This window comes from Osmerus eperlanus, chromosome 8, assembly GCF_963692335.1.
Source record: "Osmerus eperlanus chromosome 8, fOsmEpe2.1, whole genome shotgun sequence".
Lineage (NCBI taxonomy): Eukaryota > Metazoa > Chordata > Actinopteri > Osmeriformes > Osmeridae > Osmerus > Osmerus eperlanus.
Window position 1 is genome coordinate 9,972,608 of NC_085025.1, and position 14,955 is coordinate 9,987,562.

The window sequence follows — 14,955 nt, forward strand, 5'->3', positions numbered from 1 at the left end:
TTAGGCCATTTGCCAGCCACAGCCCTGGGGCAGTGAATCAGACCAGTCATGATATCATCACGACCACCTTTCCCTTCTAATGTTACTGTTCGACCTTGAACATCTCTAATGCTGACCATCTAGAAAAAAAGGCAATGTTTCAGATTTGTTTCAACTAGCAACGCTAACATGCTAAAAGACTTCAATGTGGAATGTTCTAAAGAAAGCTGAGGTGGATTGGAAAACTAGTTGGTACAACAAACAGAACAGATGGCAAGAACATTTTAAATTTAAATTGGGGGGGTACAAGAACTGACTATAAATCAGTGAGAGAACACGAATGTGACAGTAAATACAGTTAGAGAGAGAGAGAGAGAGAGAGAGATAGTGTGTGTGTGTGTGTGTGTGAGAGTGTGCAAACTAAGCAGCGGTATAAAGCTGGTCTGTGGGGAGATGTAAGAGTTTGGTCGGGGAGTTGTGTTTCACGCCTCCCAGGAGAAATGAAGATGGCTCCCAATATGAGGCTCCGTCACAGATATTAAAGCTCTAGGACCAGGAAGAGGAGGGGCACTGGCACCCCCAGGGGAGAGGAGACGAGAGGAGATATCAGAAGAGAGAGGGGACGAGAGAGAGAGAGACAAAGAGAGAGAGAGAGATTAAAAAAAGAGAGTTGGAGTCAGAACTTAAACTCAAGTGAACAGTCAACATAGGCCCATGTTGTCCTTGTGTCTCCAGCTATGTCAGCCTGCGTAATGAGCCACAACACAGTCAATCAGCAGAGCAGCAGGATGGGCGTACATATCAACTCATTACTGCAGAAGCTTTCTGTCTGTCAGTATGTGGTTGGATGTCTTTGTAAAGTCAGTCAAGCTGCTTAAACTGCAACCACAAGGTTGCTGAACTGCAGTTGGAAATCCAAGCATTAAGAGGTTTGGGGATATTATGCCATTGTTTCTAGTTCTTGATGATCTGCCGCACTTTTGTATGTACTGTGTGCGCACTTTTTGTATTTCGCTTAGGATGAAACTAAGCATCTTCTGACTGAATCCCATCTGAATACCAATCAATACCTGCAGGTGAGTTGGTTGCAGGTAACCGTGGTGAAAACAGGACTGCACAATAAGCGTCTCCAGCATGAACCACACAGCAATCCTAAATAACAAGGCCCTCCATGTCCCCCTCCAGGAGAGGGGAGCCACATCTGTTCCAGCTTCTGTTCTGAGACCAGAGGAGAGATGGATTCTACAGTAGTCGAAGGAAACACAGCTGAACTCCCCTCATCCATCTCGTAAGCTCCACTCTGCAGACTCCTTCCTCCTCTGAACTTCCATATCAGTCAAGAGCAGGTTATATCAGTGGGTGTGTGTTGTGTTGTGTTGTGTTGTGTGTGTGTGTGTGTGTGTGTGTGGTTAGGTATCAGACAGAAGCAAGAGCGAGTTACATCAGACAACAAAGCTGGTGTTGGCTGTGTGTGTTAGCAGACATGCTTAGAACATGAGAAACCTCACTCCCGGCACACTCCTCGTCCTGTAAAGACTCACATCTCTTTGATGTCATCTCTCAAAGGCAAACAATAACAATGCAGGAGATCACACACACACACATACGCTCACACTCGCATGCACACACACACACACACACACAACAATATCTATTTATACCAAGCAGTCATGCATATTTGATGCCTTTCTGTATTTTTACAAACAACCCACAAATCAGAGGATGAAGCCCTAAAAGGGAATTGTGGGTAAATACCTCATCGTAAGTGTAGCGTGAGTCTGCCTTCTTGGATTTGAGATCCCACAGTACCACAATCCCAGCCTCGTATCCGATTATGAGCTGAAAGAGAAGAGAAGGGGACAGGCTCAGGGTTCAACTGCAGCTCCAGAGCTGGGGAGCCAGAGCGGAGAGGGAAGCGACTCGACAAGAATGAATCGTTTTGATATTCACATGAAGCGGACGGGAAACACAACCAGAGGGTGCTGATGAGTCACACCTTTCGACCTTGGGTTACTTCTGGTCAAAGTGTGTTTTCAATCCTTTCTCTGGAGTATATTAATGATAATAATGAATAATAATAATAATGAATCTAATTAATAACCCCCTTCCCCATGAAAGTTGTTAAGACATACTAAATAAAAATACTCTTTTACTTTCCCAATTGGGAGAGACACTTCCAAAGTCAAATAGTTAGGAGTTCATTTTTATTCTGTGTGTGTCTTTAGGTATTGCTTTTATGAAGTCGCCTTCTCAGGACCCAGGAGTCAGAATGGAGATAAATGATCGATGAATGATAGATATCTCAGTTCATTCATCTACAAGTTCATTCATCAATCAAACTCAATCTCCTTCCATCCAAAACCAGAGTGAAGGGACCGATAGGTTTTGAACATCTGAACGAGAGAGAGAGAGACGGAGGGAGGGAGGAGATAAAAGAGTTTGTCAGTTTTGATGGATAAAACCATCTGAGGTATTTTAAAGAGGTCGAGGCCCTTTGAGTGGTAAAGAGACAGTAGTACAAAGTACAGAGAGAGGGGAAGAGAGAGAGACAGGGAGAGAGGGAGAGAGAGACCGAGTGGGATAGGGACAAAGAAGGACAGAAGCAGAGATGCGGAGAGAGAAAAGGAGAGAGAGAATGAGAGAACAGAAGAGGGAAAGAAGAAGAGAGGCAGATAGAGAAAGAGAGAGAGAGAGAAAGAGAGGGGGGGGGAGGGCGGGAGAGAATGAAACATCTGAAACATGTTTTTGAAACTCCCATGAAGGTCCCCCAGTACTGTGGAGGTGGAGGAATGCTTCGTGGAATGACAAGCACGGCTCAACCCCGATAAAGATGTCTTGTCTGTCTGCTTGTCACGCTGCCCATCTCCGCGCCTCCCTGCGCCATAGACGTGCGGACATGATAAACAGCTTATTTCAGACAGTCGTCCCCTTCGTGAGGAAGAAGAACAGGGCTCTGCAGTGTTCTCAGAGTGACAAACGACAGGATGATGAAGAGGAGGGCTCACCTTCCCCTCATCCATGGGGTTGTCGCTAATGTGAACCACAGGACCTGGGTGGGCCTTGGAGGACCTGAGGGAGACAGACAGAGAGAGACAGACAGACAGACAGACAGACAGAGAGAGAGAGAGAGAGAGAGAGAGAGAGAGAGAGAGAGAGAGAGAGAGAGAGAGAGAGAGAGAGAGAGAGAGAGAGAGAGAGAGAGAGAGAGAGAGAGAGAGAGAGAGAGAGAGAGAGAGAGAGAGAGAGAGAGAGAGAGAATTGATTTCTGTGTTCAACATTGTTCAGCAGACAAATTCATTGACTTAGTTTGTTTCAGCATCAAACAAGCAGTGAGAGAGGCTTCCCAGAAAACACACACAGATGAGATAGAGTAGCACTGCTATGCACCCTACCAGCAGCAGTCTGTTCTAGGTGTTTCTATTCAGTTCTACCTTGTTCTCGTCTGTTCTAGGCACTTCTTGTCTGTTATAGGTTATTCTAGTCTGTTTTAGGTTGTTCTAGGCTGTTCTGAGGCGGTTCTAGTCTTAGGCTGTTCCAAACAAGTGGTTGTCTTTGAGAGTACTGAAGCTCCACAGGGGAGGACAGATCTAGCTGTGGAGGACCCTTCAAATCCACACACTGACTGACAGCTAAGACAGATGGCTGTCAGGCAGATTCCCCATGGTGTGTTTATGTGTGTGTGTGTGTGTGTGTGTGTGTGTTCAAGAGAGCAAATAAATAGCACAAAAGGAAAACAGGACGGTGGGGTGCAGCCATGGCAGCAAGGAGACTGGAGGATGAGTGTGGTGTATTGGAATGCAGTCCAGGCCTTCATATTACCTAGCTCTACTGCAGCTGGCTGTTTGTTTATCTAATCTACCTCACTGTCTCACTGTTACTTAAAACCCAGCCTGTTTACAGGGGCACAGACACACATGCACACGCACGCACACACACACACACAAACACACACACTCCCACAGTACTAGAGACACCAACACTCACACCAATGGATGTATCAAAACACACTCCCGCATGAGCGCACACACACACACACGCGCGGCCAGGTTTTGGAGAAAAGGATCACCATGGCAACAGAGGAAAGATGGGCAGAGAGAGCAGACAGGCTCTTAAACACACACACACACACGCACACACATTCTAACCCTCTTGCATTCTCTCAGTAAAATGCAGTGTCACTGTCAGCGCCCAGGCGAACACATGGTGAGAATATGACTGAATATTGAGCGAGTGTGCGTTTGTGACTGTGTGTGTAAAAGCATGTGTGTGTGTGTGTGTTTAGTTAAGATAGAACAGAGTATATAGTCTCTGAGTATATATTCTTATAATCTAAAGGTGGATTTCTAGGACTAAACTTGCTTATAAATGATTGGTATTCACTTGAATTTCTCCCACACGGAAGCACTCGCACCACACACACGCACTATTATGCTGTCAAACCTAATGTCCCATGTCGGATATCGTAACCAAAAAACATCAACTTAAAACCACTTAAAATATCACACGCCACACAATGCCCTATATGTCATCAAGACTCTTTCCCTCTCTCTCTCTCTCACACACACACACACACACACCATCAAGCCAAACGTCCCGTGGCATATAGGTGACAAATACCATATATATCTATAAGCCACAAGAAGGGTTTGGCTCAGTGAATCTGACATCCCGTCCTCATGGCACCGGCTTTGCCTCGCCTCACCTTGGACAAGGACAAACGTACGCACTCATACACACACTCATTCACACCCACACACACCCACACATACAGCCAATACATGCATCAACCAAATCCCCGCTCCTTGCACACACATATACATACATGTTCTCATCTACACACACACGCACGCATACAAAAGCACCAGCAAAGCTCAGAACACCTGGCATCACTGCGGGCAACATCGTCCTACATCACTAAAACACCTGTCACCCATGGCTACAAAAAGTCCCCCATGGCTACACTGGCATATGTTGGTGTGTGTGTGTGTGTGTGTGTGTGTGTGCACGGGTGTTAGCTCATACGGTTGAAAGTAGCATTTGAAGTGTGGTTAACATGCCCACACTGTGAATGGAACCGTCTAGTGGGTCAACTCCACCTGGAGCCAGGGAGCAAAGCCCCGTCTCCCCAGAGGAAAGGCCACTTAGCTGGGCACGATCCTGGGAACAGGGTCCCTGGAGGGGCTAGATGCTCCAGGCTGGCTGGATGGAGGCAGAGGTGCTGGCTCTTGATGACCCAGTACGGGTTGAGGATGGCTGGGTCAGGTCTCTGGAGCCTTGAGCCTTTGGGACGGATGGTGTGAGTGTGTGGGTGTGACAGGCACAGTCTGTGTGGTGCCACCTCTCTGACAGTATGCTACTGCCAGCTGGGCTCCTTCTGTTTCTGAGCCATGTCTCAACGCCTCATTCACTTACACCCACTACAGAGTGTGTGTGTGTGTGTATGTGCTTGTGTGAGAGAGTGAGAGAAAGAGAGAGAGAGAGAGTGAGAGTCATGAAAGAGAAACAGAGAAAAGGAGAGAGGGAGAAGTAGAAGGGACGCAATAGAGAGAGAAACTCAGACAATGTGGATGTTCCCTGTTTCTGTTCAAGTTGTTTGTACCCAGTGACTATGTAGCTGGCCAAAATTATCACACATTCTCTCACACACATTTATACACACACACACACACACAAAGCATCACCCCATCCACACGTGACCTGGCTGCACTGCCAACGGCACTGACTGTAGAATACAGTTTGGTGCAATGTGTGTGTGTGTGTGTGTGTGTGTGTGTTTGCATGTTTCCAGTACAATAACTCAGGAGTAATGAGTGAGTCACACACCTTTAAGTGAGGCAAACCCAAGGCATGTGTGTGTGTGTGTTTGGACCAGAAATCCCCTCAAAATTAGTAAACTAAGGAACTACGGGTTAGGTTTAGGGGTTAGAGAAAACAGGGTTAGAGTTTTGGGCAGGGTTCTATATGGAGTCCCAAACACAGTGTTCAATACAGCAGTGTTCCAGACTGTAGTGTTCTAGACCACAGTGGTCTGGATAGGACTGTTCTAGACAGCAGAGTTCTAGTCCACAGTGGTCTGGATAGGACTGTTCTAGACAGTAGAGTTCTAGTCCACAGTGGTCTGGATAAGAGTGTTGTAGAGTGTGGGCCTGTGGTCCTGTTCCTCTCTCCTCTTGTCGGGTCTTTGTTCTGCTCCTCGGGGCTATGTGCTGTTGTCTGGCCCAGACTGAAGAGGTGTCATATACAGTTCCATTGTCAGTCTTCTGTGGGCCGCCCACTCCACTGTCAGCCTCTGATGACAGCATCAAACGAGGACAATAGGAGGAAGATAAAGGCAGGAGAGCTATCTGGTATCCTTGAAGGCAACAATGCAGGTAGAGAGACAGAGAGGGAGAGAGAGAGAGAGAGAGAGAGAGAGAGAGAGAGAGAGAGAGAGAGAGAGAGAGAGAGAGAGGGGGGGGGGGATAGAAAGAGAGAGAGAGATGGAGGGAAAGTGAGAGAGATGAAGAGAAAGAGAAAGAAAAGAGATAGAGATAGCGAGATAGGGATACTGCCGTCCTAAGCACTCTCAGATCACCCTCATCAAAAAGCCTTGTGTTATACTGCTGTCATCAGAAACCAATAGGCAGTCACACACTCACACATCCACACACTATACTTTTGTGCAAGTTCACAGCAGCTAATTCAGTACAAAAGCCTGAAAGTCTTCAAAATCATCTTCCTATACAGTCCTTTTGTTTCTTCCTGCAAAGCTACTGAAAGTCTGAGAGGAGAGGAATGGAGAGGAGAGAGGAGAGGGGATGAGAGGAAACGAGAGAAGAGGAATGGAGAGAGGAGGAGAGGAAACGAGAGAAGATGAATGGAGAGAGGAGGAGAGGAAACGAGAGAAGATGAATGGAGAGAGGAGGAGAGGAAACGAGAGAAGAGGAGAAATGTTTTAGTGTCTGCGTTTGTGCGCATGCATGCGTGTGGTGTGTGTCTGTGTGTGTGTGTGTGCTTAGCCGAGCAGGCGTAAGCCGTGTTGACGCTTTCCTTTAGTTGGGGAGCACCAGTGGCAGCTCCTTCACTGTCAGGGTCATGTCCTCTGAGAATCACGCCTGTCTGCCTCTTCCTTCTCCCTCCCTCCCTCCGTCCCTACGTCCCTCCCTCCCTCCCTTACTCTGTCCCTCCCTCCCTTCCTCTGTCCCTCCATCCCTCCCTTCCTCTGTCCCTCCATCCCTCCCTCCCTTCCTCTGTCCCTCCATCCCTCCCTTCCTCTGTCCCCCGATCCCTCCCTCCCTTCCTCTGTCCCTCCATCCCTTCCTTCCCTTCCTCTGTCCCTCCCTCCTCCTGAACTCCGTTTTCTTGTTTCTGCCAAAACAAGGCAGTGGCTGCTTGTTCTCTCTCTCATTCTTTCTCTCTCTCTCTCTCTCCCACTCGCTCTATCTACAGTATACGCCCCCCCCCCCTCGCCATCCACCCCCTCTATTACTCTCTCTCTCTTACCTCCAACTCATGAATGACCTGACTTGTCCAGACGTCCTTCGCTTCGTGCCTACTACCGCTCTCCCATACTCCTCCCTCCCTCTCTCTCCCATACTCCTCCCTCCCTCTCTCTCCTCCCCCTCTCCTCCCGGCCCTGTCAAGACTAGACGTATGTGGGTGCCGTGCACTGATCCCAGCAGACGTCTGTTCCTCCCTCCCTTTCAGGGGCCAACCACACGTACACGCACGTACGTACACACACGACACGCACAGGCTCATGTGAGACACGTGTGTACAAGAGAGGAGGGAAAAACCTCTCAACCAAAAGCTGGAGTGACTTATTCAAGGGCTCTAGAGCAGGTCAAAATGGAGGATATGGGAAGGAGCCAGCTTCTGAGAACCTCCTAAGAACCATCTCGAAAATGAGAGAGAGAGAGAGAGAGAGAGAGAGTGAGCCTGGTGCTGAGTGACACTCACAGTTCGATGGCTTTGTTCCACATGATGACATAGCCTGAGAGTGAGAAGGACTCCACGTTGACGATGTGGATGTTTCCTCGTTCCGTGCCGATGTACAACCACTTACTCTGGAAGGGCAGGTGACAGAAGGTTATCCTGGAGAGAGAGAGAGAGAGAGAGAGAGAGAGAGAGAGAGAGAGAGAGAGAGAGAGAGAGAGAGAGAGAGAGAGAGAGAGAGAGAGAGAGAGAGAGAGAGAGAGAGAGAGAGAGAGAGAGAAATGGGGGGAGAAACACAAGGGAAGAGGTTATATTTTCAGGTCCAACATAAACAGAGAAAGAATTTCAAAAGAATGAAAAAGTTTCACACTGTTTCAGTACATCAATATAACCTTCTTCCCCTACACCAACCAAGAAGCTATAACATCTGTAACTGTCTGAAAGACCTCTGAAAGATTTCATCAGGAAGGATACGACATATGCATAAGAGACCAGTGTGTATGTGTCTCTGTGTGTGTGAGTGTGTCCTTCTAGAGCATCCCCCCTTAGATATGCCCTTCAACTATCCCCCTTCTCTCTTTGAACAGAGACATCGAGCTCTGTGCGGGGAGGGTCATACTAGGGGTTGGTTATCTCAGTCTCAACCCTAAACTTAACAGGGTCTCATGAATAAAACACAGTCAAAGTGAGACGACCCTTCGGTCAACACCACAAGTCCGTTCCACCTGAGCTCACCACCACTGACCTCAAGCCTTCCCTCAGGGGAAGAGAGGAAGAAAGAGAGGAGGAAAGAGAGGAGGAAAGAGAGGAGGAAAGAGAGGAGGAAAGAGAGGAGGAAAGAGAGGAAGAAAAAGAGGAAGGAAGGAAGGGGGGGTGAGAGAGGACAGCTAATGAATTGTTGGAGGTGGTAGCTATCTTTCCTTTGTGTGGGTGAGGTGTGATGTGTTTGAGAGAAACACATGACTTGATAAGATCTGTAAGATTTAAGACCTGAGATAGTGTAGAGACGTGTTGACATAACATGACAGGAAATAGGTTGGGATGGGGAATCCGATTGGCCCAGAGGCTAGAGATGATCTGTGTTCTCGTGGTGTCCTTCAAAATGCTCTCTCCCCCCATTTCTCCCTCTCTCTCTCTCTCTCTCTCTCTCTCTCTCTCTCTCTCTCTCTCTCTCTCTCTCTCTAACTCTTACATCATCCCCCTTTTTCTGTAATTCTCCTTTTATCCACCTTTCTCTTTGTTGCTGTCTCTTGCTGCCTCTTTTATACTGTACGATACTGTAAGATATCTGCAGCTCTCTTTCTCTCTCTCACACACACACACACACACACACACACAGACACACACACACATACACACATCCATCTCTCACTATTTCTCTCTATCTCAATCTCCCCTCCTGCAGAGGAGCTCATTCAGAACTGCCAGTCCAACACAAATACACACACACACACAAACACACACCTGGGCAAGGCTAGTCTCTGTCTCCGGTCCACTGTTCTGCAGTGCATGAATATATTCATAAGTTGGAAAAAAGCCTGCCTCGACATGCCTCACATCCACACACACACACACACGCCCGCAGACACATACACAGAAACACACACAGACACATGCACGCTTACACATGCATCGACTCAATCATAATCACTAAACCACTCAAAAACATCAATATATTTTCATACATCAACTTGATCACTCATGCACAGTTACAGACAGAAGTCCACCTAAAGTATGCATAGGCATACTGCATGCAGACAGAGAAATTCAACATCTCATTGATATTCTATGTGCTTATATTGCATATTATTTATCTGTTGATATTTTGTTCTGTCTGTAGTTCACAGGCCTCTGCTGGTGAGGCACATGTCTGGGAAGATCCCCTGTATAGATAAAGGATCGATAACAGTATTAGAGAAAGGAGATGGGAGGTCATTGATTTGTAGCCACCTATGAGCTCATTTATTTAAGAGTTTATGTCTATGTGTGTGTGAATGTGCATGTCCGTTGTGTGTTAGAATGTTTATGTAGACGTGCATGCATGTGTGTGTGTGGGGGGGGGGGGGGGGGGGGGTTAGTATGTGTGCAAATGTGTCTTTGTGTGTGTGAGAATGTGTACGCGTATTTGTGTTTGTGAGTACGTAGGCTACTGTATGTATATACTGTATGTATTGTGTGTGCGTCAAATGCCCCCTCGCCCAGACACACTCAACAAGCCAAATCTTGTTTTGGCTGAGAGGGACGGCAGGATGGGAGCAAAGCAAGAAACGTAATAGCACATGAGAGCTTTTAAGTTTCACAAGTGGCGACCCAATCTTCCACGGGCGCCTCTCCCAGACCACCTCAGCTGTAAGTAGTCACGACACACGGCGGCAGAGCGCCGCTTGGCGGAAGCTCATCTACTCAGGAACTAACAGGCCCACTTACATGCTGGTGTTCGACGCACTGTATGAAGCTGCTGTGTTTTTGAGGTTGTTTGCTAAGATGTTTCACGGCACGAACGTAAGACACTCCCTCATGTCTATTAGTGTAGAAACCAAACACACCCCATGTTACTGCTCCAGGCACAAGAGTGAGACACAGACACTCTTGTTTTCCCCTCATCCTGAATCCTTGTTTTGCCTGTTGAACCAAGCTCCCCTCACGTCCTCATAGGAAGGGAATAAGAGAGGATGGAGAGATAGAAAGAAGAAGAGGATAGAATCTAATGAGTGGGAACATGATAGCCACTTGGCTGGGCTCTGGATGTGAAGTATGTGTGTGTGTGGGGGGGGGGGGGGGAGGAGGGGATTAGGAGGGAGAGACCTTGAGTGAGCAGATAGTGTGAGTGAACATACGTATATAGAATATGCATGTGTGTGTGTGTGTGTGTGTGTGTGTGTGTGAGGGAAGGCTGTTCTAAAGCACCAATGCCAGAAGCCCTCAATTTAACACACAGGCTCAGGGGATCAACTCCTATTAATATAGAGGGGTTCAAACCCATTATAGAACACACACACATGTGCAGGCCATTTCAACATCCATAAAAAGCAATTTTGACCAAACCTTCATTGCACTCACAGTATGATCCAAGGCGTGTATGTGTGTGTGTGTGTCTGTGGTGTGGTTGTGTGTGTGGTGTGTGTGTGTGTGTTGCATGTGTGGCATTATTAAAACAGGGTTGGACAATTAAAGGTGGCCTCTCATCTCTCATATATGTGGCCTATTTTCAGCGCAGCTTCTAATTGGTTAGCTTGTCAGGTCCGCTTTGACTTGGGGGTCTACACAAGGTTCTGGGTCGGGGCCCGGCCCGGCTTAAACAGAACAGAACCACTGGTGGTTGACAGAGAAGTATGGTTTCTTACGAGTGTGTTACAGCGTGTGTGCCAGCAAGTGCATACATGAGTGTGGACATGCAAGCAGTGTGTGTGCAAGAGTGACAAACCGTGTATGCTTGAGAATGTGTGTCACCGATGTGCCCTAGTCCCAAGACGCCAATCATCTTAACACCATCCTTACAGGGACAGTTGTAAAGGTATTGCAGTACACGCTTCTGCAGCAAGGGGCCGCCAGAGGCTCTTAGCCAGAATGACGAGGCAGGATTTCTGCTTAACCCTCAGACTCACCAGTCTCCTCAGACTCAACCCTCAGACTCACCAGTCTCCTCAGACTCAACCCTCAGACTCACCAGTCTCCTCAGACTCAACCCTCAGACTCACCAGTCTCCTCAGACTCAACCCTCAGACTCACCAGTCTCCGCAGACTCAACCCTCAGACTCACCAGTCTCCTCAGACTCAACCCTCAGACTCACCAGTCTCCTCAGACTCAACCCTCAGACTCACCAGTCTCATCAGACTCAACCCTCAGACTCACCAGTCTCCTCAGACTCAACCCTCAGACTCACCAGTCTCCTCAGACTCAACCCTCAGACTCACCAGTCTCCTCAGACTCAACCCTCAGACTCACCAGTCTCCTCAGACTCAACCCTCAGACTCACCAGTCTCCTTAGACTCAACCCTCAGACTCACCAGTCTCCTCAGACTCAACCCTCAGACTCACCAGTCTCCTCAGACTCAACCCTCAGACTCACCAGTCTCCTCAGACTCAACCCTCAGACTCACCAGTCTCCTCAGACTCAACCCTCAGACTCACCAGTCTCCCCAGTCCTCTGTCTCCTTCCCCTGGCCCTACCTCACTAACCTAAAGACAAGGGATGAGTCTCTGAGTCTCTGCCTACAGCCATCCACTCCTCTTTGATCAGCTGGAAATGAAGGAAGGAGGACAGGTAACAGATCAGGGGATGGGAAGAAGTATAGAATGCGTCCAGCAGTCTACGCATTGAGAGTTTCCACCACCCAATTCAAATGCTATAGCCGCTTGCTTGATTTTTTGGGGGTGAAAATGTCCTGAGGCGTCCACCCTGGTTACATCAACAGAACCAGGTCATTATCCTAGGTAGGCTCGAGATGAAGAGTTAGCTGAAAAATCCTCAAAAACATATAGTTCACAAAGATACCAAAGCTCTCATGGAAAACCAAAACAGTATGAAAAAGCTGCGTCATAATTCATTGTTAGGAGGAATACATCATGGATGTAGGTTGATATGTTCTGTCTGGTCCTATGCTGTCTGTGCTGTATTTCTCTGTTTTGTTTTGTGTTGTTCTGTTCTGTTCGGTGCTGTGCTGTGCCGTAAACTGCTCTTTTTCATTCTGTTTCATAGAGTTGACAGCTCGAGTTAGGTCTCTGTCCGTTTGTTGACAGGGAAAATGGCCGGCCTGTCTCCACCAACCTGACAGACTGTGGTTGAAGTGTTTAAAGAAAAAAGTAAGAATTCAGGAAACAAAGGGAGGAGGGGAGGAAGGGAAACTAGAGAGATGGGATGAGTTTTTGTGACAGAGGAGAGTTTCAGTCACTGTTTAATCTGCCAGTTTATTTCCCCTACTTGGAAATTTTAAACACTCTCCTCTGCCCTCTCTCTATCACACCAGAGGACCTCTGCCTCTCACATCACATCTTTCTCCTCTGTTCAATCCATCCCTTTCTACTCTTCCTCCATCTCTCCCTTTTCTTCTACATCCTCCTTTATTCGGACTCTGTCCATCTCATCTCTGATGGATCTGTCCCTCCTCTCTCCTCTGCTCCTCTCTCCTCATCTCCTCCCCCCTGCTCTTCCTGCTCCTCTTCATCTTTGTGCTTCTCATCCTCTCGCTCGTTCTCCTAACCTCCTCCTCCTCCTCTCCCTCCTCCTCCTCTCCCTCCTCCTCCTCCTCCTCCTCTCTGTGAGACTGTCTCCGTCTCCTCTCATGTCATAGGGTTCAGACACTCTGCTCCTGACGCTTGGGGGCGATGTGTGAGTGTGTGTGTGTGTGTGTGTGTGTGTGTGTGTGTGTGTGTGTGTGTGTGTGTGTGGGGGGGGGGGTCGCTTTGCGTCGCAGTCGTGTTCCAGAGCCACGCTCGTTAAATGTCACACACGGTGACAGCTGCGGCGGGAACACATTCACCCCTAAAAGCCGCTGCCGGCCACCTGTCCATCACATCAGCACCGCAGAAGCTGATTGGCCCTGATGGTTAACCCCTTCCCCTTTAAGACTGACAGATCAACAGCCTATGTTGTGATTGGCTGTGATGGGTAAGCCCTGCGTCGATGATTGCAGTAGACACGGCTCACTCGTTCCTCTTGAGGTGAGGTGATTCTGGACTCTGGTGACCTCCTTTGAAGAGCTCAACTTACTGAGGTAAAGCATAAAAGATATGATTCTTGAAGGGCATGTTATCTTATGAGTCTGTAATTGCTAATGTCATTCTCATTACAAAATCATGGTGAGATACAGTAGGTGGTGCAATCACGACAATGTGAGAGGCATAACATATTAGGGAGTCTGTGCGCGTGTGTGCGTGTGTGTGTGTAGGTGTTCGCACCTGCGCCCCGGTGGAGATGAAGTATCTTAAAGCTGATTGACTGGAATAATCGTTGATGGGTTGGAAAGCGTAAACGAGGGAGCGGAGGAAAGAGGAGGGGGGAGGAGGTGGAGGGATCAGGTGTGGCTGTGTCATGGCCTGGGGCCTCGCACACACAACAACACATACATTTAGACATTTACATTTAGTCATTTAGCAGACGCTCTTATCCAGAGCGACTTACAGTAAGTACAGGGACATTCTCCCCGAGGCAAGTAGGGTGAAGTGCCTTGCCCAAGGACACAACGTCATTTTTGGCACAGCCGGGAATCGAACTGGCAACCTTCAGATTACTAGCCCGCTTCCCTAACCGCTCAGCCACCTGACTCCCATAGCCCCCAGACACACACACACACACACACACACACACTGACACATACCCCCGCATACACACCGACACTTACCAACGCATACACACACATACACCACAACAACCACATGCTTGCACACACACACACACACACACACCACAATAACCACATGCTTGCACACACACCACATACCCACGCATGGACACACAAACACACACAACGCAATCTATCTGTCAACTCAATCATTGTATGAAAACATATGTCATGTGATATTCCCCTTTGCCTCTTAACAGGACCCTGGACAGGAAACACAATAGCTTAATGACTACAATAAAGATCTCAGTCAACTACAGCTCATGAAGACAGAGAGGAAGAGAAAAAAGAGAAAAAGAAAAGAGATAAAGAGAGAGAGAGAGAGAGAGAGAGAGAGAGAGAGAGAGAGAGAGAGAGAGAGAGAGAGAGAGGGAAAGTGAGAGAAATAGAGACAGCAAGAGACAGAAACAAAGAGAAAGGTGGATAAAAGGAGAATTACAGAAAAAGGGGGATGATGAGAGAGAGAGAGCGAGAGAGAGAGATGGAGGGAAAGTGAGAGAGATGTAGAGAAAGAAAAGAGATAGAGATAGCGAGATAAGGAAACTGCCGTCCTAAGCACTCTCAGATCACCCTCTTACCTCTCTTTGTTGAACTTAAGTGAGTGGAGGATGGCAGGCCTCTTCTGCCTCAGGTTCCAGAGGTGGACGCTATCGTCTGCCAGAGCGCTCACCAGCGCCCCCTGTGGTTAGGAGATACATAGGGGTCATGTCGGTACCCAGT

The 14,955-nt window shown here is 48.0% G+C and overlaps 1 protein-coding gene across 3 annotated transcripts in view; it reads right to left on the reverse strand.

Moving 5' to 3' along the window:
• The window catches only part of LOC134024622 (syntaxin-binding protein 5-like), a 71,132-nt gene that overhangs the window by 29,253 nt on the left and 26,924 nt on the right, over positions 1-14,955 (reverse strand). For all 3 annotated transcript variants that reach the window (XM_062467189.1, XM_062467188.1, XM_062467187.1), the window contains exons 4-7: positions 14,814-14,914; positions 7,918-8,052; positions 2,985-3,048; positions 1,735-1,818 (exon numbers count right to left, since the gene is read on the reverse strand). In XM_062467189.1, coding sequence (XP_062323173.1) covers positions 1,735-1,818; positions 2,985-3,048; positions 7,918-8,052; positions 14,814-14,914 — 384 coding nt within the window. The remainder of the gene's footprint in view (positions 1-1,734; positions 1,819-2,984; positions 3,049-7,917; positions 8,053-14,813; positions 14,915-14,955) is intronic.